This window comes from Thamnophis elegans, chromosome 5 (genome assembly GCF_009769535.1).
Source record: "Thamnophis elegans isolate rThaEle1 chromosome 5, rThaEle1.pri, whole genome shotgun sequence".
NCBI classification, from domain to species: domain Eukaryota; kingdom Metazoa; phylum Chordata; class Lepidosauria; order Squamata; family Colubridae; genus Thamnophis; species Thamnophis elegans.
The window spans coordinates 99970777-99991015 of record NC_045545.1 but is presented as its reverse complement, the minus strand read 5'-3'; the positions used below and the strand labels follow the sequence as shown (position 1 = coordinate 99991015).

At 47.8% G+C, this 20239-nt stretch overlaps 1 protein-coding gene across 1 annotated transcript; it reads left to right on the top strand.

Annotated features, from left to right (window-relative positions):
- Window positions 1-317: 317 nt before the first annotated feature.
- LOC116509499 (papilin-like) lies at window positions 318-20035 on the top strand. The gene is made up of 10 exons (XM_032218648.1): window positions 318-402; window positions 851-1012; window positions 2376-2515; window positions 4101-4160; window positions 10085-10196; window positions 10624-10785; window positions 12387-12515; window positions 17810-17905; window positions 18349-18510; window positions 19890-20035. Exons 1-10 carry the CDS (start codon window positions 318-320, stop codon window positions 20033-20035), a joined length of 1254 nt encoding a protein of 417 aa, XP_032074539.1.
- Window positions 20036-20239: the final 204 nt, after the last annotated feature.

Here is a 20239-nt window from a genome sequence, read left to right as displayed (position 1 = left end):
ATTCAGCCCCCATATTCCACCCTCCACCATGGACACACACACACAAACCATGAACTCCTTAACACGGGACTTTCCCAGCTCTGTTGCAGCTCTGGAAAGGCGAGTTTTGCTTGACCAGAGAAATGACCTATTGACATCAACAGGGACCTGCCTGGCCTCCAACCCCCAGATTCCCCACCTCTTGTTCCACCATCTTGTGAAAGAGGGAAGAATTTGTGTTCTCAGTGCATTACGTCCTCCTGCTTCCTGGATGTGAAATTCCCAGTGGGGAGACTATTTAATGCACGGAGGCCAAGTGTGGGGCAGACGGCTTCACCATGTCTTCTGGAGGTCTTCTTCTCCTGCTGGGACTCCTCACCCTCTGGGCAGAGCTGACCCCCGTCTCCGGCCAGCGCCAGCCAGGTAACGCTTTCTGAATGATCTTGAGACCCTTGGCAGGGAGGGGCTGAAGTGGTCAGAGTTCTCCCCAGGGAAGGGAAACCAGAGACCCCCAGTCTAGAACTTCTGGCTTGGTGGGGCTTCTTCTCGGGAGGTTCTGGAGAGGGGGTTGGGGGACAGCTGAACAGGAGACAGAAATGGGAGGGGACCCCAAGAAAGAGAGATGCAGTTTTAGGGGAAGGCCGAGCTCTCTTTACTCAGGGCAGCTGCAGAATCAGGATTTTAAGCCACAAGAACAATCCAGTCCACCCATCGGATCCAATCCCCAGAGCAGGAAACCAAATTAAAATGTCCCAAATGGCTCCCGACTGCTTCCACTCTGAGCATGCTAGGAAGGCCCCAGGTTGGGGAAATATGTTGAAGGTGTTTGTGGTACCCAATGAAATAACACCTTCCCTTCCATTTGTCACAGATTTTTGTCATCTTCCTGAGAACACTGGGCCATGTAGAGCTGAATTTCTTCGCTTCTACTACAACTCGACTTTCAATAACTGCCAGGAGTTTATTTACGGTGGATGCGATGGCAATGCCAACAATTTTGTGACCAGAGATGAATGCCACTACACCTGTGTTGGTAAGTAGGGAAGGAGTTGTTGGGTGACCCCTTGATAGAATGAGAACTGCTATCTCCTAAAATTAAGCATAGGGTGGCTTCATGTAATATCCTGGTTCTCACAACAGGCTATGATGGATTCCGTAGAAGGGAATCTTTGTCGCTCTGATTGAACTGTGGGGTCCTCGGTGCTGTCTGAGCTGGGTGGTTTTCTTGCACACCGTTTTATGACCGAAATACACTGCTAGAAGGGAGTGGAGTTTGCAGGGAGGAGGAGGTGGAGGAGGTGGAGGAGGAGGAGGAGGAGGACAAGGAGGAGGAGGAGGAGGAGGAGGAGGAGGAGGAGGAGGAGGAGGAGGAGGAGGAGGAGGAGGAGGACAAGGAAGAGGAGGAGTCTGGGATCCGTGGTTCTCTCTGAGCCTGGTTGTTTTCTTGCAAATGTTTCACTATCCAATTGGGTAACACCAACAGTGCAACTGAGTGTGTCATTTTCTCCCTGCCAGTGTGGCTGAGGGTTTTCTCCTTGGTAGCTCCATATGGAGAATGTTATTTTCTACTTGGTTGTTGGTCCTTGTTATCTGGATGTTGGCTTGAACCTCAGTCCATGTTCATGGCTTTGTTTTAACAGAATAAGAGAGTTGGAAGGGACTTTGAAGGTCTTCTAGTCCAGCCCCTTTCTCAGTCAGGAGACCCTATATAATTTCAGACACGTGGCTGTCCAGCCTCTTCTTAAAAACCTCCCATGATGGAGCATTTACAACTTCTGGAGGCAAGCAGTTCCACTGGCTAATTGTCCTCACTGTTAGAAGGTTTCTCCTCAATTCAGGCTGATTCTCTCCTTGGGGACCTTCAAACAATGGGAAGAAACCAACCAAGGAGAGAAGCAACCGAGGACTCAGGAGGACTCCCCATCCTCTGGGGGGAAGGAGCTGGGAGGTAGAGTCGTGCTCCAGCCAGCCTCTCTCATCCTGGATGCACGGAGATGTTTTGGCTGCTGAACGGACCAGAGATGGGATCTCCTTTGCTCTGGGATTCTAATTCAAGAGGAAATCTCCCAGTGGAATGGGGTGTGTGAAAGACTTTGGGAGACCAGGCGAGGAGATGCTTCCAAAGGAACCGTCAGATAAGAGATGGCGTAGCCCACAGCTGCATGAGAGGAGAGGAGAAGGGAAGGGAAGGGAAGGGAGGGGGAGAGGGAGGAAGGGAAGAGGGGAAGAGAAGAGACCTTCCCTAGTTTCTTAGGCTGCATAGGAGACAGCAGGAGATTCGTCCTTTCAGACCTGCAAGATTCTGTTAAAGTAGCTGGACAATAAAGCAGAATCGGTTTCCTGCCTGCTCTGCCTGCATAGTCTGACCCTCGGCCTTGGGATCTTCTCTTTTGCAGAAAAGCCCGGGGTGTGTCCCACGGCCCCTCCAGGCACCATCACCATCACCCCTTGTCCCGTAATGTGTGGAAGCGACTGGGAGTGCAAGGGGAAACAGAAGTGCTGCCATTATGCTTGCATAGTTGACTGCATGGATCCTGTCTAAGGTAAGAGCCCTGAGCCCTTATACTTCTCTGTAGGGATTCAGAGACCCCAGAATGGACCTTGGATGAGCCAAGCCCCAAATAGGATGTTGAGGAAAGGAGAAGGTCTTGAGAACATCAAGGTCTCTGTCCTCCTGAGGGGGGACTGGTGGAGGACAGGAGGACAGACAGAGGGGGGGAGGAAGAGGGGGAAGTTCTCTCTCAGCTGAGCCTGAAGAGAGGGTCCGATCCTTGGATTAAAAGATTGGGGAGGGGGTCTCTTTGAGAGCAGAGGACCCAGTCTCCTTTGCTCCTAGAGGGAAAGAAGGCCCCCATCCTGCCATTCATTTCAGATCTTCTTCTAAATTCCTCCCTTTGACTATTTTGAGGCCACAAAGGTTGCAGGAAGCTCCAGAGCCATGGCTTCGTTTTCTGGGGCGTTTGGGAAGCCCTGTCACTGTCCTCACCACCTCCTAGGAGTCCAGGAGGAAGCCCTGGGGGGGGGATGGGTGTGAAAGGGCCAGAGAACTCTGGAGGACAGCAGATGCTGACCGATGGCCACTCCATTGGGAGCGCAGGCCCATGGGAGCATGACCCCCCACCCGTGGGAAGAGTCCTCACACAGTCCCAGCACATGGGGCCTGCCCATGTTTTCTCGGTGCTGAAAGGAAGAGACATTGATGTGTAAATCCATCAGTCGCACCGTGTCACGCTCCACGCCCAAGCACGGATGGATTCCTTTCTCTCAAACGTTGATAGGACCACCCTACTCAACCCGGGTGACTCTGGGCGTCTTAGAAAAACAAAATGCCAGGAAACCTAACAAAACAATGTTAAAAAAAACCCCACCAGGGCACAGATCAACAGGCAATATTAGATCACTCCCATGACAGCCCATCATCCTTTAACGGAGGCTCTGGCACATCGCGAGTCCAAGGCCCTGGGAAGAGTCAGGTTCCTCTAGGTTGGGAGAAGAATGTCCCATGAGGCAGCGCAAAAGACCCCACCCATTTTGTCCACTGTGCAGATCTACAGCTACCTGGCAGTGGACTATCACAGGTCTACACTCAGGTGTCACGAATATTTATGGCTTGATCATGCGAGCCAATTATAAGCCCTTATTTCAGAGAAGATCTATACCTCAATCGAGGATGGTCCTGATTATATAGTAGCCCTGTGTCTCTTGTGGTGGCCACCTTCCCTCTCACTTGCCTTCTATTTCTTCTCCTGAAAGTCCTTCCTTTCCCCTGGAAGGGTGGACATCCAATTAAAATTGCGGGCAAAAGGATTTTTGAGAGAGAAGAAAGGCAGACTCCACCCACTATTATCCAGCTCACCTGCACAGATGAACAGCCCTTGGGCTCTGGACTGGTGACCCTTAGGGGACATAAAGGCCAATGGCTTGGTCGGGTGAGCCTCCTACAAACTCCAGCACTCAGAGAGGTCCTCCAGGCCTGTCACTGATGGTCCAACAACCTTTTGAATTCCACGTTGTTGTAAGATTAAGCAGGGCAAGGCTTGGGGCCTCCTGGTTGTAAGATTTAAGCAGAGCGTGGAAGATAAATCTGAGCAGAAACCCCCTAACTGATTCTCTTTCTACAGGTTCCTGTCAGATTCACCATTCGACTTTTCCGAACTCAACTTGGACCAAAGGCCGACCAGGCACAATGGGGACCCTTCCCCTCAAATACACAGTGGACCTATTCTTCTTTCCTCAAAATAAAGGCATTGGGCCCCTATTTCCCGCTGAGTGGTGTTTTTTTCTGTCCTCTGGAGGCTGTCCCCCTCCCACTTATGCGTCTCCTCCCCACGTCTGAGGATGAGGGGCTGGTCAAATGAGGGATCTCTCAAAGGGTGGGGATTCAGGAATCTTCTCTGTGTCATCTATCAGAGGGTCGGAGCAGCCACAGAGAAGGCTCTCCTCCGGGTAGTCGCCAGTCGACACTGGCCGGCAGATGGAATTCGGAGGAGGTCTAGTCTGTGATTCCTGAGGAGGAGGAGGAGGAGGAGGATGAGTCAGGTGCTGCAACAACTCCATAGTAGTTTATTCACATGTTCTGTGCAAGGAGGGGCTATGAACAGGAGATGAACCGTTTGCCCAGAGATTGAGCAAACTGGGCATTGAAGCACATCTTGAGGGATCTGCCCTGGCTTCCGGGGCGGGAACTTGCTGATGGCGGCAGCTTAACGAGCTGCCCCCGGGTTTCTGGTCGCGTTATCTGCCTAAATACCTGGTAGATAAACTCATTCTTCAGGCAAAGAAGAGTGAGAGAGAGATCCAGGTGGTAAGAGCTTTTCTTTGAAGTTTGCAGCTTTTTTTTTTTGCTGCGAATGGAAGGGGGGGGGCAACCGAAGGCTGAATCACATCTCCGTGTCAGAAACCTCTGCTGTATCTATTACAGCGCGCAAAGTAAGGACCCTCCACTTAGAACAATTTTTGATATATTTATTTGAGATTAATACAAGCAGAGTCCGTACCTGAAAACCTTATCTGCCTTTTTTAAAACAAAAATTCCTAGCTTCATTTTTACAAAGAGCTTCCTTCGTGCACGGGTTTTTTTTTCTTAAAAAATAAGCTCCCAAAATGGCGAATGACATTCCTAACTATCCGGCAAAGAACAGTGATAAAAAAGATCAAAGGAACAGCCAGCTAGCAATCTCTTACTAATTAGCTTCACTTCTCTGAAGAGCTTAAAAGATTTTTTTTCCTATCAACTTTTAAAAGTTTTAAAAGACTCCTCGTTAATATAGAGACATTCCAAACAGAGATGAATATGCTGAACTGTTTTGTTACAATGCTAATCTTTTGAAACCTGCTTTGTTACAATGCCCTTTTCTGAAACCTTTTGAAAAACATCTAAGAACAAATAAAGGGAGGACTTAATACTTTCTTTCCTCGTAAGCTACACAGCGGGCCAGTAGAGTTTGAATAATTGTTGAATAATTGTTTGAAGAAAAGACATAATGGCATCAAAATTAAATCCAGGGAAACCTCTTCTTAGGACTACAAATCACACACTTGGCACAAAGTCGCAGCTTCCACCTTCTATGCCCCCTACTGGAGATTTGCTAACGAAAGAACTTTTTTTTAAAACTTTCAGAGAATTCAGACAGGAGATAAAGAAACTTAAAGCAGACTTATATGATAAGCTTGATACTAAGATTGCCAAAACAAATGATGATATGCTGGGACTTGTAACTGTATTGACAGAATATGTTTCTGGAATGGAAGATAAGCTAGAGGTTCTTGATGAAGCCAACACTAATTTGACTTCCAAAACTGAGGTGGTGCAACAAAGAGTTGAAAACGCTGAAAAACAAATTGTTATGATACAGTACAGACAGATGGAGCTTGCATTAAGAGTCAGGGGGCTGCGCGAAGACAAACGGGAGAACTTGAAGCAGATTTTTTCAGAGGCTTTTAACCGTCTGATGGAAAGACCGGGGTCCAACTTTGACTGGCAGATCGAAAAAATTTATCGCGCTAACTCTTGGGTGGCAAAACAGAAGCAACTCCCCCGAGATGTAATTATATACTTTGCTACAAGAGAGTTCAGGAACATGATACTACAAGAGTCTTATAATACCAGGCTTCAAATTGGCGGACAGGACTTGATTGTCTTGAAAGAAATACCACCCCAAATGCTAAGAGCCAGGAGAGATTATGCTTTTCTAGTGGAAGAACTCAGAAACCGTCAGATACAGTATAGGTGGGATGTGCCATTTGGTATTATAATTACATTTGATAAGCAAAAATATCGTCTCAACTCTGTATGGGAAGCCCGAGATTTCTATCACAAGATCCTGAAGGTGGGACACCTTGAATCATCTGGATCTGGAGAAAGACCATGAGAAGGACAAGATAAACAGCAAATCACACAACTACCAGACAAAAAGCACCATTTCCTCCTTCCGGAAGGGGTCAGGGAACAAAGATCTAGCCGTATGACTACCAGACGAATGGGAAAACAAGGTACATTGCAACAACCTCAATAATCACCGGCTATTGATCAAGGAGTTGTGGTCTGAACTCTTTACAGAAGAGGGAAAAAATATTTCACTATCTCTAACAGTTCAAGAACGATATAATTTGTCTGCAAGAAATTCATATCAAATCAACTGATCAAAAATATTTGTTCAATACCGAACTTGGTCAATATTTTGTGACCTCTGCTACGGAAAAGAAAAATGGTATAGTTGTGTACTTAAGAAAAGACATTAAGGCTGAACTAATTGAAGCAGATCCCTTTGGAAGATATATCGCATTAGACCTAATTCTAGAAGGGAAAAAGACTTGATGGACGACTTCGAATTGAGAAATGTTTGGCGGGAAAGAAATGCAGAGGTATATGACTTCACCCTTTTTTATGATGGACTTCAATCCCTTTCAAGGATTGATTTTATACAAATCACTAATGATTTACTTTCTAGGGTGAAGAAGACAAAGATTGCGGCGAGGGTCCTTTCGGATCATAACCCAGTCTGGATGGAATTGGGAAGGGTAGTGCAGGCAAGAAGCTCTTGGAGGTCGAATGAGAGTTTATTTAGATATGAAAAGTATATTAATGATTGTAAAAAATTGCTATGTGAATACTTTGTTCTGAATATGAATAAGGGTGCATTCATGGAATTTGTAGGGGATGCAAGTAAAACGTATATGAGAGGAGTACTGATGAATATAAACAAAATACATAGACATAAACAAGGGCAAAAACGAAAAGAATTGGAAGAGGAAATTAAAAGAAAAAATTGAAATGTATCCAAATTGTGTTATTGAGGGAAGGAGGTGTTTCAACAGGAGGAGATTTAGAAGGCATTCCGGGAATTTTTTCTTTTACAGAATTGTACAAAGGGGACAAAATTAAAGGTTTAGATATAGACAGATACTTAGATAAAGAGATAATATCCCTAGTTAGAGAAGAGTGCAGGCAAAAGTTGAACCAACAAATAACCTCTGGGGAAATCCTGCAGGTAATCAAACAACTAAGATTAGGAATAATGTAAACTGCTTAAAGTTTGTGTAACAGCAAGAAGCTGAGTTCAACGCAGAGATTTTACTGACTTTTTTTCTTTTTTTCTTTTTTCTTTTTAATTTTCTTGGTTTTAATATATTTTAGACTGTGTTTGATAAAAAGCTATACCATGTACGCGCTCTGGGAGGTCGGGGGGGGGGAAGGGAGGTGGGGTCCTAGGGGGGAGAGGGGGAGGGGGAAATATAGTATGTGCTAGATTTTAAAGTAACATGATTGCACTTGTATACTGTTGCTTTTTTAATTCTAGAGTAAAAATAGGACAAGCTGAATATATTGATAGATAGTAGAAATACACCGAAGGGAGGAGCAGAGGGAAAGAAGAAAGAGGGGTAGAGAGGGTGGGAGAGAGGATCAGAGGGAGGGTGAGATGGAAGAGTGGGAGTGTATTGGGAGAGAGGAGTGATTGAGGGGGAGGGGACGTAGGGTAGAGGGGAATGTTGGAGGGGAGAAGGGAAAGTTGGAGGGGGGGCGAAAGAAAGGGTGTAGGGAGGGTTGAAGTGGTATATTGGGTTTGTATTTTGGGGGGTATTGCTGACAAGGATGGCTGTGTTTATTGCTCAATGTTATATGGCCCCGGTTATGCACAGTATATATGTGACTGTATGAAATGAAAATGAAAATGAAACATATTTACAAGGAATCTGCCCCACAAACGCTTCAGTTTCCCCATTCTGTGGGTTGTGTGGTTCAAGCCAAGTCAGAGCAGAGCTTACTCTGTGGTTTGCATGCTCCCCCGTCACAGGCTGATGATTGGTCTCTTCCTCCATAGAGCTTATTAAACAGGAGAGAGAAAGGACCGAGGCTGGAGCTGGTCTATCACCATCCCTGACTGGACCACCCACTTAGGAAGAACTGCTCCAACTCCCAACCACCTAGGTCAGGGGCCTCCAGACCTCTCCAGATAGCTAGGCAGGCCTGGGGAATTCTGGGAGCTGAAGTCCACAAGGCTTCCTCTCATTTAGGTGATTGAGAAGCATAGAATAAAACTTTTGGAAGGGCCCTTGGAGGTCTTCTAGTCCAACCCTCTGCCCAAAGGGGGAGACCCTCTACCATTCCAGGCAAATGGCTGTCCAGTCTCTTCTTGAAAACTTCCAGTGATGGAGCACCCACAACTTCATGGGGGAAGCTGTTCCACTGGTTAATTGTCCTCCCTGTTAGGAAGTTTCTCCTTAGTTCCAAGTTGTTTCTCTCCTTGTAAATCTATGTTTACGTCCTCTATGACCCAGAATGTCAAGTCTAAGTGACCATATCCACATGTGTGGCGTTCAAGCCAACTGCTACGCTATGCTATGCTTTTTATACTATACTATGCTATGCTATGCTATGCTATGCCATGCCATGCCATGCCATGCCATGCCATGCCATGCCATGCCATGCCATGCCATGCCATGCCATGCTATACTGTTGTGGCTCAGCAGGAGCCTTTGGAGCTGCTACCAGATTCCAACAGCGAGGGGTCATATGAGTCAGCCCTGGAGGATGCGGAGGACCCTGGACAGGGTTCTGACTCTGAGCAGGGCGCAGAGATTAGTTGGTCCCCAGGTGACGACTGAGCCTGGGATCAGTGGGGAGGAGATAAGAGAGACTGACACAGAAACCTCCTGTGAGTTGTTTAGGGGATGCACGCAGGAGAAGGGCTGACCGGTGTAAAGAGCAACTGAGTACTTATAGGAGATGATAACGAGCAGCTGTTGCTCATTAGGATCTCCTAACAAGCAGCAGAGACTGATGGTGCCATGCCCTGGTTGCAGAAGTCAACGTTCCCCGTTTGCGTGCAAACATCGAGAAAAGCCCACTTGGATAAGTGACTTGATTTATATAATCCTGTTTTGTAGTAGTTTATGAGTTACAGGACTTTTGCCAGAGCAATTATCTGTGTTTATTTTGGGCTCGCAGCCAGCAAGAGCCGGGACTGATGAAAAGACATTCCTTTGAACGTTCTGTTTGGCTTTCGTTTCTGAACAGACAAGGTCGGGATGAGAACACTATACTATACTATTCTATTCTATTCTATTCTATTCTATTCTATTCTATTCTATTCCACTCCACTCCACTCCACTCCACTCCATTCCATTCCATATCATACCATGGCATTGCATTGCACTGAACTACTACATTATATTATATTGTTATATTCTGCCTATAATACCAGAGCCTCTTTGTCCAAAGTCTCTCTGCAAACCACAGAGAAGAAATCTCCTCACCTCTGCCATCACAACCCCAGGGCAGCCCTGAGAAGGAAGTCACATTATCCCCCCCAGCCGTTCAGCCCCCATATTCCACCCTCCACCATGGACACACACACACAAACCATGAACTCCTTAACACGGGACTTTCCCAGCTCTGTTGCAGCTCTGGAAAGGCGAGTTTTGCTTGACCAGAGAAATGACCCATTGACATCAACAGGGACCTGCCTGGCCTCCAACCCCCAGATTCCCCACCCCTTGTTCCACCATCCTGTGAAAGAGGGAAGAATTTGTGTTCTCACTGCATTACGTCCTCCTGCTTCCTGGATGTGAAATTCCCAGTGGGGAGACTATTTAATGCACGGAGGCCAAGGGTGGGGCAGACGGCTTCACCATGTCTTCTGGAGGGCTTCTTCTCCTGCTGGGACTCCTCACCCTCTGGGCAGAGCTGACCCCCGTCTCCGGCCAGGGACCGCCAGGTAGAGTTTTCTGAATGATCTTGAGACCCTTGGCAGGGAGGGGCTGCAAAGGGAAACCAGAGACCCCCAGTCTGGAACCTCTGGCTTGGTGGGGCTTCTTCTGGGGAGGTTCTGGAAAGGGGGGTTGGGGGTCAGCTGAACAGGAGACAGAAATGGGAGGGGACCCCAAGAAAGAGAGATGCAGTTGTAGGGGAAGTCCGAGCTCTCTTTACTCAGGGCAGCTGCAGAATCGGGATTTTAAGCTACAGGAACAATCCAGTCCACCCATTGGATCAAATCCCCAGAGCAGGAAACCAAATGAAAGCATCTTAAATGTCTCCCGACTGCTTCCACTCTGAGCATGCTACGAGTGCTCCGGGTTGGGGAAATATGTTGAAGGTCTTTGTGATACCTCATGAAATAACATCTTCCCTTCCATTTGTCACAGAGTTGTGTTATCTTCCTGCTGATGGAGGACCATGTCTAGCTTATATGCCTCACTTCTACTACAACTCAACTTTCAATGACTGCCAGGAGTTTATTTATGGTGGATGCTGGGGCAATGCTAACAGGTTTGAGACCAAAGATGAATGCCACTACACCTGTGTTGGTGAGTAGGGAAGGAGTTGCTGGGTGACCCCTTTATAGAATGAGAACTGCTATCTCCTAAAATTAAGCATAGGGTGGCTTCATGTAATATCCTGGTTCTCACAACAGGCTATGATGGATTGATTTAGAGCCGAGGTGGCGCAGTGGTTAAATGCAGCACTGCAGGCTACTGCTAGATCAGCAGTTCAGCGGTTCAAATCTCACCGGCTCAGGGTTGACTCAGCCTTCCATCCTTCCGAGGTGGGTAAAATGAGGACCCGGATTGTTGGGGGCAATATGCTGACTCTCTGTAAACCGCTTAGAGAGGGCTGAAAGCCCTATGAAGCGGAATATAAGTCTACTGCTATTGCTATTGCTATATTCCGTAGAAGGGAATCTTTTCACTGTGGTTGAACTGTGGAATTTCTGGTGCTCTCTGAGCTGGGTGGTTTTCTTGCACACCGTTTTATGACCCAACTGCACTGCTAGAAGGGAGTGGAGTTTGCAGGGAGGTGGAGGTGGAGGAGGAGGAGGAGGAGGAGGAGGAAGAAGAAGAGGAGGACAAGGAGGAGGAGGAGTGTGGGATCTGTGGTTCTCTCTGAGCCTGGTTGTTTTCTTGCAAATGTTTCACTGTCGAATTGGGTAACACCAACAGTGCAACTGAGTGTGTGGTTTTCTCCCTGCCAGTGTGGCTGAGGGTTTTCTCCTTGGTAGCTCCATAAGGAGAATGTTATTTTCTACTTGGTTGTTGGTCCTGTTATCTGGATGTTGGCTTGAACCTCAGTCCATATTCCTGACTTTGTTTTAATAGAATTAGAGAGTTGGAAGGGACTTTGAAGGTCTTCTAGTCCAGCTCCTTTGTCAGGCAGGAGACCCTATATAATCTCAGACATGTGGCTGTCCAGCCTCTTCTTAAAAACCTCCCATGATGGAGCATTTACAACTTCTGGAGGCAAGTGGTTCCACTGGCTAATTGTCCTCACTGTTAGAAGGTTTCTCCTCAATTCAGGCTGATTCTCTCCTTGGGGACCTTCAAACAATGGGCAGAAACCAACCAAGGAGAGAAGCAACCGAGGACTCAGGAGGAATTCCCATCCTCTGGGGGGAAGGAGCTGGGAGGTAGAGTCGTGCTCCAGCCAGCCTCTCTCATCCTGGATGCACGGAGATGTTTTGGCTGCTGAAAGGACCAGAGATGGGATCTCCTTTGCTCTGGGATTCTAATTCAAGAGGAAATCTCCCAGTGGAATGGTGTGTGTGAAAGACTTTGGGAGACCGGGCGAGGAGATGCTTCCAAATGAACCGTCAGATAAGAGATGGCGTAGCCCACAGCTGCATGAGAGGAGGGGAGAGGAGAAGGGAAGGGAAGGGAGGGGGCAGGAGTGGGGAGAGGAAAAGGGAGGGTAGAGGAGAAGGGAAGGGAAGGAAGGGGGAGAGGGAGGAAGGGAAGAGGGGAAGAGAAGAGACCTTCCCTAGTTTCTTAGGCTGCATAGGAGACAGCAGGAGATTTCTCCTTTCAGACCTGCAAGATTCTGTTAAAGTAGCTGGACAATAAAGCAGAATCGGTTTCCTGCCTGCTCTGCCTGCATAGTCTGACCCTCGGCCTTGGGATCTTCTCTTTTGCAGAAAAGCGCGGGGTGTGTCCCAAGGCCCCTCCAGGCACCATCACCATCACCCCTTGTCCCGTAAGGTGTGGAAGCGACTGGGAGTGCAAGGGGAAACAGAAGTGCTGCCATTATGCTTGTATAATTGACTGTATGGATCCTGTCTAAGGTAAGAGCCCTGAGCCCTTATACCTCTCTGTAGGGATTCAGAGACCCCAGAATGGACCTTGGATGAGCCAAGCCCCAAATAGGATGTTGAGGAAAGGAGAAGGTTTCTCTTGCGAACATCAAGGTCTCTGTCCTTCTGAGGGGGGACTGGTGGAGGACAGGAGGACAGACAGAGGGGGGAGAGGAAGAGGGGGAAGTTCTCTCTCAGCTGAGCCTGAAGAGAGGGTCCGATCCTTGCATTAAAAGATTGGGGAGGTTGTCTCTTTGAGAGCAGAGGACCCAGTCTCCTTTGCTCCTAGAGGGAAAGAAGGCCCCCATCCTGCCATTCATTTCAGATCTTCTTCTAAATTCCTCCCTTTGACTATTTTGAGGCCACAAAGGTTGCAGGAAGCTCCAGAGCTATGGCTTCCATTCGTTTTCTGGGGCGTTTGGGAAGCCCTGTCACCGTCCTCACCACCTCCTAGGAGGCCAGGAGGAAGGAGGAAGCCCTGGGGGGGATGGGTGTGAAAGGGCCAGAGAACTCTGGAGGACAGCAGATGCTGACCGATGGCCACTCCATTGGGAGCGCAGGCCCGTGGGAGCATGACCCCCCAACCGTGGGAAGAGTCCTCACACAGTCCCAGCACATGGGGCCTGCCCATTTTTTCTCGGTGCTGAAAGGAAGAGACATTGATGTGTAAATCCATCAGTCGCACCGTGTCACGCTCCATGCCCAAGCACGGATGGATTCCTTTCTCTCAAACATTGATAGGACCACCCTACTCAACCCGGGTGACTCTGGCCGGCTTAGAAGAACAAAATGCCAGGAAACCTAACAAAACAATGTAAAAAAAAACCCCATCAGGGCCCAGATCAACAGGCAATATTAGATCACTCCCATGACAGCCCATCATCCTTTAACGGAGGCTCTGGCACATCACGAGTCCAAGGCCCTGGGAAGAGTCAGGTTCCTCTAGGTTGGGAGAAGAATGTCCCATGAGGCAGCACAAAAGACCCCACCCATTTTGTCCACTGTGCAGATCTACAGCTACCTGGCTGTGGACTATCATAGGTCTACACTCAGGTGTCACGAATATTTATGGCTTGATCATGCGAGCCAATTATAAGTCCTTATTTCAGAGAAGATCTATACCTCAATCGAGGATGGTCCTGATTATATAGTAGCCCTGTGTCTCTTGTGGTGGCCACCTTCCCTCTCACTTGCCTTCTAATTTCTTCTCCTGAAAGTCCTTCCTTTCCCCTGGAAGGGTGGACATCCAATTAAAATTGCGGGCAAAAGGATTTTTGAGAGAGAAGAAAGGCAGACTCCACCCACTATTATCCAGCTCACCTGCACAGATGAACAGCCCTTGGGCTCTGGACTGGTGACCCTTAGGGGACATAAAGGCCAATGGCTTGGTCGGGTGAGCCTCCTACAAACTCCAGCACTCAGAGAGGTCCTCCAGGCCTGTCACTGATGGTCCAACAACCTTTTGAATTCCACGTTGTTGTAAAATTAGGCAGCGCAAGGCTTGGGGCCTCCTGGTTGTAAGATTTAAGCAGAGCGTGGAAGATAAATCTGAGCAGAAACCCCCTAACGGATTGTCTTTCTACAGGTTCCTGTCAGATTCACCATTCGACTTTTCCGAACTCAACTTGGACCAAAGGCCGACCAGGCACAATGGGGACCCTTCCCCTCAAATACACAGTGGACCTATTCTTCTTTCCTCAAAATAAAGGCATTGGGCCCCTATTTCCCGCTGAGTGGTGTTTTTTTATGTCCCCTGGAGGCTGTCCCCCTCCCACTTATGCATCTCCTCCCCATGTCTGAGGATGAGGGGCTGGTCAAACGAGGGATCTCTGAAAGGCTGGGGATTCAGGAATCTTCTGTGTGTCATCTATCCGGCTAACAGACCCAACAAAAACAGCCATTTTCAGGAATTTTAATATTCTCAAAAGCAAAACTTTATTGAGTTCATCATTTCGACACTGAAGAAAGCAAAACCAACTCTAAATTTTCCTGAGCCATTTTCTTATTCTATTCCAATATTGTTTAGCCTTCGGGCATAACCGCCACATGTGGTAATACGTTCCTGGATTTTGCCTACATTTCCAACAGTCCAGTGATAAGCTTGGGTACATTTTAGCCAGTCTCGCTGGATGGAGATTCCTTCTATAGAACATTTTATGCATATTCCCCTTGTAGGCTACTGCCATTGTCAATTTATAACTTTCATTCCAATTTTTTGCCCATTTCCCCAAATCAATACTGTAGCCAAAATGTTGTGCCCAAGTGATCATAGTTTCTTTAACTACCTCCTCCTCCATTCTGTAATTAAATAAGTAGTCGTATCATTTCTTGATCAATTTATCCTCTGTACCTTGTAAAGTTTTATCTAGATCTTGCAGTTCTGTTTGGAATCCGTTCTCTTCTTTATCTTTCTTATATCTAGCCTGTATCTGCATATATGGCCACCAATTGAGGTCTATGTCCTGTTCTTTTAGCTCCAATCTTGTTTTTGATTTTCCCTGGTCGTTTAATAAATATTTATATCTTTTTATTTTATCTAGGTCTAATGAATTTGGGTAGATTAATCCTTCCATCGTTGATAGCCAATTCGTAATGTTAATATAGTGTTTTTCTTTAGATTTTTTGCCATACTTATAGCAAAGCCTCCCTAATTAAATGTTTCTGAAAATAACTCTGGGTTTCATTTTTGCTGTCCCATATCTTGATTCTATCCCCCTGTTCCTGCCGTCTAGAATTGTGTGGGCTTTTTTGACAGCTGCAGCGCACGGCTGGCTCATATTTAAATGATATGAGTGAAACTAGGATGAGGTAGACTTCCTTAATGAGGTTCAGAATCCTGGCTTGAGCAGATGTATGGTGACACCAGAATCAGAATCAGAATAGAGGAGGAAGGGTCCTTGGAGGTCTTCTAGTCCAACCCTCTGCCCAAAGGAGGAGACCCTCTACCATTCCAGACAAGTGACTGTCCAGTCTCTTCTTGAAAACCTCCAGTGATGGAGCTCCCATAACTTCTGAAGGCATCTTCTGTTCCAGGGGTTCATTCTCCTCGTGCCCTTGTGACCTCTAGGCTGGAGTACTGCAATGTGCTCTACATGGGGCTGCCCTTGAAGAGTATTCGGCGACTTCAGCTAGTCCAGAATGCGGCCGCGCGAGCGATTGTGGGTGCACCTTGCTTCACCCACATAACACCTATTCTCCGCGAGCTGCACTGGCTACCTGTCGATCTCCGGGTACGCTTCAAGGTGGTACTTGCCACCCATCAAGCCCTTCATCGTAGTGGATCTGGGTACTTGAGAGACCGCCTCCTGCCAATTACCTCCCTTCGACCAATTAGATCGCACAGATTAGGCCTCCTCCGAGTCCCATCTGCCGGTCAATGTCGACTGGCAACCACGCGGAGGAGAGCCTTCTCGGTGGCAGCTCCGACCCTATGGAACGATCTCCCCGTGGAGATTCATACCCTCACCACCCTCCAGACCTTCCGCACAGCCCTCAAAATCTGGCTATCCCGTCAGGCCTGGGGCTAAAGACTGTAACCCACCCGAATGGTATGAATGTTGAGTTTTTTTAATGACTTCCTCTCATTTAGGCAATTGAGAAGCATAGAATAAGACCTCCAAGAAGCCCTTGGAGGTCTTCTAGTCCAACCCTCTACCCAAAGGAGGAGACCCTCTACCATTCCAGGCAAATTGCTGTCCAGTTTCTTCTTGAAAACTTCCAGGGATGGAGCACCCACAACTTCATGGGGGAAGCTGTTCGACTGGTTAATTGTCCTCACTGTCAGAAAGTTTCTCCTTAGTTCCAAGTTCTTTCTCTCTTTGTAAATCTATGTTTACGTCCTCTATGACCCAGAATGTCAAGTCTAAGTGACCATATCCACATGTGTAGAGTTCATGACAACTGCTATGCTATGCTATGCTTTTTATACTATACTATGCTATGCTATGCTATGCTATGCTATGCTATGCTATGCTATGCCATGCCATGCCATGCCATGCCATGCCATGCCATGCCATGCCATGCCGTGCTATACTGTTGTGGCTCAGCAGGAGCCTTTGGAGCTGCTACCAGATTCCAACAGCGAGGGGTCATATGAGTCAGCCCTGGAGGATGTGGAGGACCCTGGACAGGGTTCTGACTCTGAGCAGGACGCAGAGATTAGTTGGTCCCCAGGTGACGACTGAGCCTGGGATCAGTGGGGAGGAGATAAGAGAGACTGACACAGAAACCTCCTGTGAGTTGTTTAGGGGATGCACGCAGGAGAAGGGCTGACCGGTGTAAAGAGCAACCGAGTACTTATAGGAGATGATAACGAGCAGCTGTTGCTCATTAGGATCTCCTAACAAGCAGCAGAGACTGATGGTGCCATGCCCTGGTTGCAGAAGTCAACGTTCCCCGTTTGCGTGCAAACATCGAGAAAAGCCCACTTGGATAAGTGACTTGATTTATATAATCCTGTTTTGTAGTAGTTTATGAGTTACAGGACTTTTGCCAGAGCAATTATCTGTGTTTATTTTGGGCTCGCAGCCAGCAAGAGCCCGGACTGATGAAAAGACATTCCTTTGAACGTTCTGTTTGGCTTTCGTTTCTGAACGGACAAGGTCGGGGTCAGAACACTATACTATATACTATACTATACTATACTATACTATACTATACTATACTATACTATACTATACTATACTATACTATACTATACTATTCTATTCTATTCTATTCCATTCCATTCCACTCCACTCCACTCCACTCCACTCCATTCCATTCCATTCCATATCATACCATGGCATTGCATTGCATTGCACTGAACTACTACATTATATTATATTGTTATATTCTGCCTATAATACCAGAACCTCTTTGTCCAAAATCTCTCTGCAAACCACAGAGGAGAAATCTCCTCACCTCTGCCATCACAACCCCAGGGCAGCCCTGAGAAGGAAGTGACATTATCCCCCCCAGCCGTTCAGCCCCCATATTCCACCCTCCACCATGGACACACACACACAAACCATGAACTCCTTAACACGGGACTTTCCCAGCTCTGTTGCAGCTCTGGAAAGGCGAGTTTTGCTTGACCAGAGAAATGACCCATTGACATCAACAGGGACCTGCCTGGCCTCCAACCCCCAGATTCCCCACCTCTTGTTCCACCATCCTGTGAAAGAGGGAAGAATTTCTGTTCTCAGTGGATTAGGTCCTCCTGCTTCCTGGATGTGAAATTCCCAGTGGGGAGACTATTTAATGCACGGAGGCCAAGTGTGGGGCAGACGGCTTCACCATGTCTTCTGGAGGTCTTCTTCTCCTGCTGGGACTCCTCACCCTCTGGGCAGAGCTGACCCCCGTCTCCGGCCAGCGCCAGCCAGGTAGAGTTTTCTGAATGATCTTGAGACCCTTGGCAGGGAGGGGCTGAAGTGGTCAGAGTTCTCCCCAGGGAAGGGAAACCAGAGACCCCCAGTCTAGAACTTCTGGCTTGGTGGGGCTTCTTCTGGGGAGGTTCTGGAGAGGGGGGTTGGGGGTCAGCTGAACAGGAGACAGAAATGGGAGGGGACCCCAAGAAAGAGAGATGCAGTTTTAGGGGAAGTCTCTTTACTCAAGGCAGCTGCAGAATCAGGAATTTTTAGCCACAAGAACAATCCAGTCCATCCATTGGATCCAATCCCCAGAGCAGGAAACCAAATTAAAATGTCCCAAATGGCTCCCGACTGCTTCCACTCTGAGCATGCTAGGAAGGCCCCAGGTTGGGGAAATATGTTGAAGGTGTTTGTGGTACCCAATGAAATAGCACCTTCCATTCCATTTGTCACAGATTTTTGTCATCTTCCTGAGAACACTGGGCCATGTAGAGCTGAATTTCTTCGCTTCTACTACAACTCGACTTTCAATAACTGCCAGGAGTTTATTTATGGTGGATGCGATGGCAATGCCAACAATTTTGTGACCAGAGATGAATGCCACTACACCTGTGTTGGTAAGTAGGGAAGGAGTTGTTGGGTGACCCCTTGATAGAATGAGAACTGCTATCTCCTAAAATTAAGCATAGGGTGGCTTCATGTAATATCCTGGTTCTCACAACAGGCTATGGTGGATTCCGTAGAAGGGAATCTTTGTCATTCAGTTTGAACTGTGGGGTCCTTGGTGCTCTCTGAGCTGAGTGGTTTTCTTGCACACCGTTTTGTGACCCAAATACACTGCTAGAAGGGAGTGGAGTTTGCAGGGAGGAGGAGGTGGAGGAGGAGGAGGACAAGGAGACAAGGAGGAGAAGGAAGAAGAAGAAGAAGAGGAGGACAAGGAAGAGGAGGAGTGTGGGATCCGTGGTTCTCTCTGAGCCTAGTTGTTTTCTTGCAAATGTTTCACTATCCAATTGGGTAACACCAACAGTGCAACTGAGTGTGTCATTTTCTCCCTGCCAGTGTGGATGAGAGTTTTCTCCTTGGTAGCTCCAGAAGGAGAATGTTATTTTCTACTTGGTTGTTGGTCCTTGTTATCTGGATGTTGGCTTGAACCTCAGTCCATGTTCATGGCTTTGTTTTAACAGAATAAGAGAGTTGGAAGGGACTTTGAAGGTCTTCTAGTCCAGCCCCTTTCTCAGGCAGGAGACCCTATATAATTTCAGACACGTGGCTGTCCAGCCTCTTCTTAAAAACCTCCCATCATGGAGCATTTACAACTTCTGGAGGCAAGCGGTTCCACTGGCTAATTGTCCTCTCTCTTAGAAGGTTTCTCCTCAATTCAGGCTGCTTCTCTCCTTGGGGACCTTCAAACAATGGGCAGAAACCAACCAAGGAGAGAAGCAACCGAGGACTCAGGAGGAATTCCCATCCTCTGTGGGGAAGGAGGTGGGAGGTAGAGTCACGCTCCAGCCAGCCTCTCTCATCCTGGATGGACGGAGATGTTTTGGCTGCTGAATGGACCAGAGATGGGACCTCCTTTGCTCTGGGATTCTAATTCAAGAGGAAATCTCCCAGTGGAATGGGGTGTGTGAAAGACTTTGGGAGACCAGGCGAGGAGATGCTTCCAAAGGAACCGTCAGATAAGAGATGGCATAGCCCACAGCTGCATGAGAGGAGGGGAGAGGAGAAGGGAAGGGAAGGGAGGGGGCAGGAGTGGGGAGAGGAAAAGGGAGGGTAGAGGAGAAGGGAAGGGAAGGAAGTGGGAGAGGGAGGAAGGGAAGAGGGGAAGAGAAGAGACCTTCCCTAGTTTCTTAGGCTGCATAGGAGACAGCAGGAGATTTCTCCTTTCAGACCTGCAAGATTCTGTTAAAGTAGCTGGACAATAAAGCAGAATCGGTTTCCTGCCTGCTCTGCCTGCATAGTCTGACCCTCGGCCTTGGGATCTTCTCTTTTGCAGAAAAGCGCGGGGTGTGTCCCAAGGCCCCTCCAGGCACCATCACCATCACCCCTTGTCCCGTAAGGTGTGGAAGCGACTGGGAGTGCAAGGGGAAACAGAAGTGCTGCCATTATGCTTGTATAATTGACTGCATGGATCCTGTCTAAGGTAAGAGCCCTGAGCCCTTATACCTCTCTGTAGGGATTCAGAGACCCCAGAATGGACCTTGGATGAGCCAAGCCCCAAATAGGATGTTGAGGAAAGGAGAAGGTTTCTCTTGAGAACATCAAGGTCTCTGTCCTTCTGAGGGGGGACTGCTGGAGGACAGGAGGACAGACAGAGGGGGGAGAGGAAGAGGGGGAAGTTCTCTC

What these genes read in the sequence shown, in the direction of transcription:
- LOC116509499 (XM_032218648.1), top strand. Translation starts at nt 318, where the DNA reads ATGTCTTCTGGAGGTCTTCTTCTCCTGCTGGGACTCCTCACCCTCTGG. An exon ending in TTATGCTTGTATAATTGACT is followed by an intron (nt 12,516 to 17,809) that starts GTATGGATCCTG and finishes AGTGTGGGGCAG; the next exon opens with ACGGCTTCACCATGTCTTCT. An exon ending in ATGCCACTACACCTGTGTTG is followed by an intron (nt 18,511 to 19,889) that starts GTAAGTAGGGAA and finishes TCTCTTTTGCAG; the next exon opens with AAAAGCGCGGGGTGTGTCCC.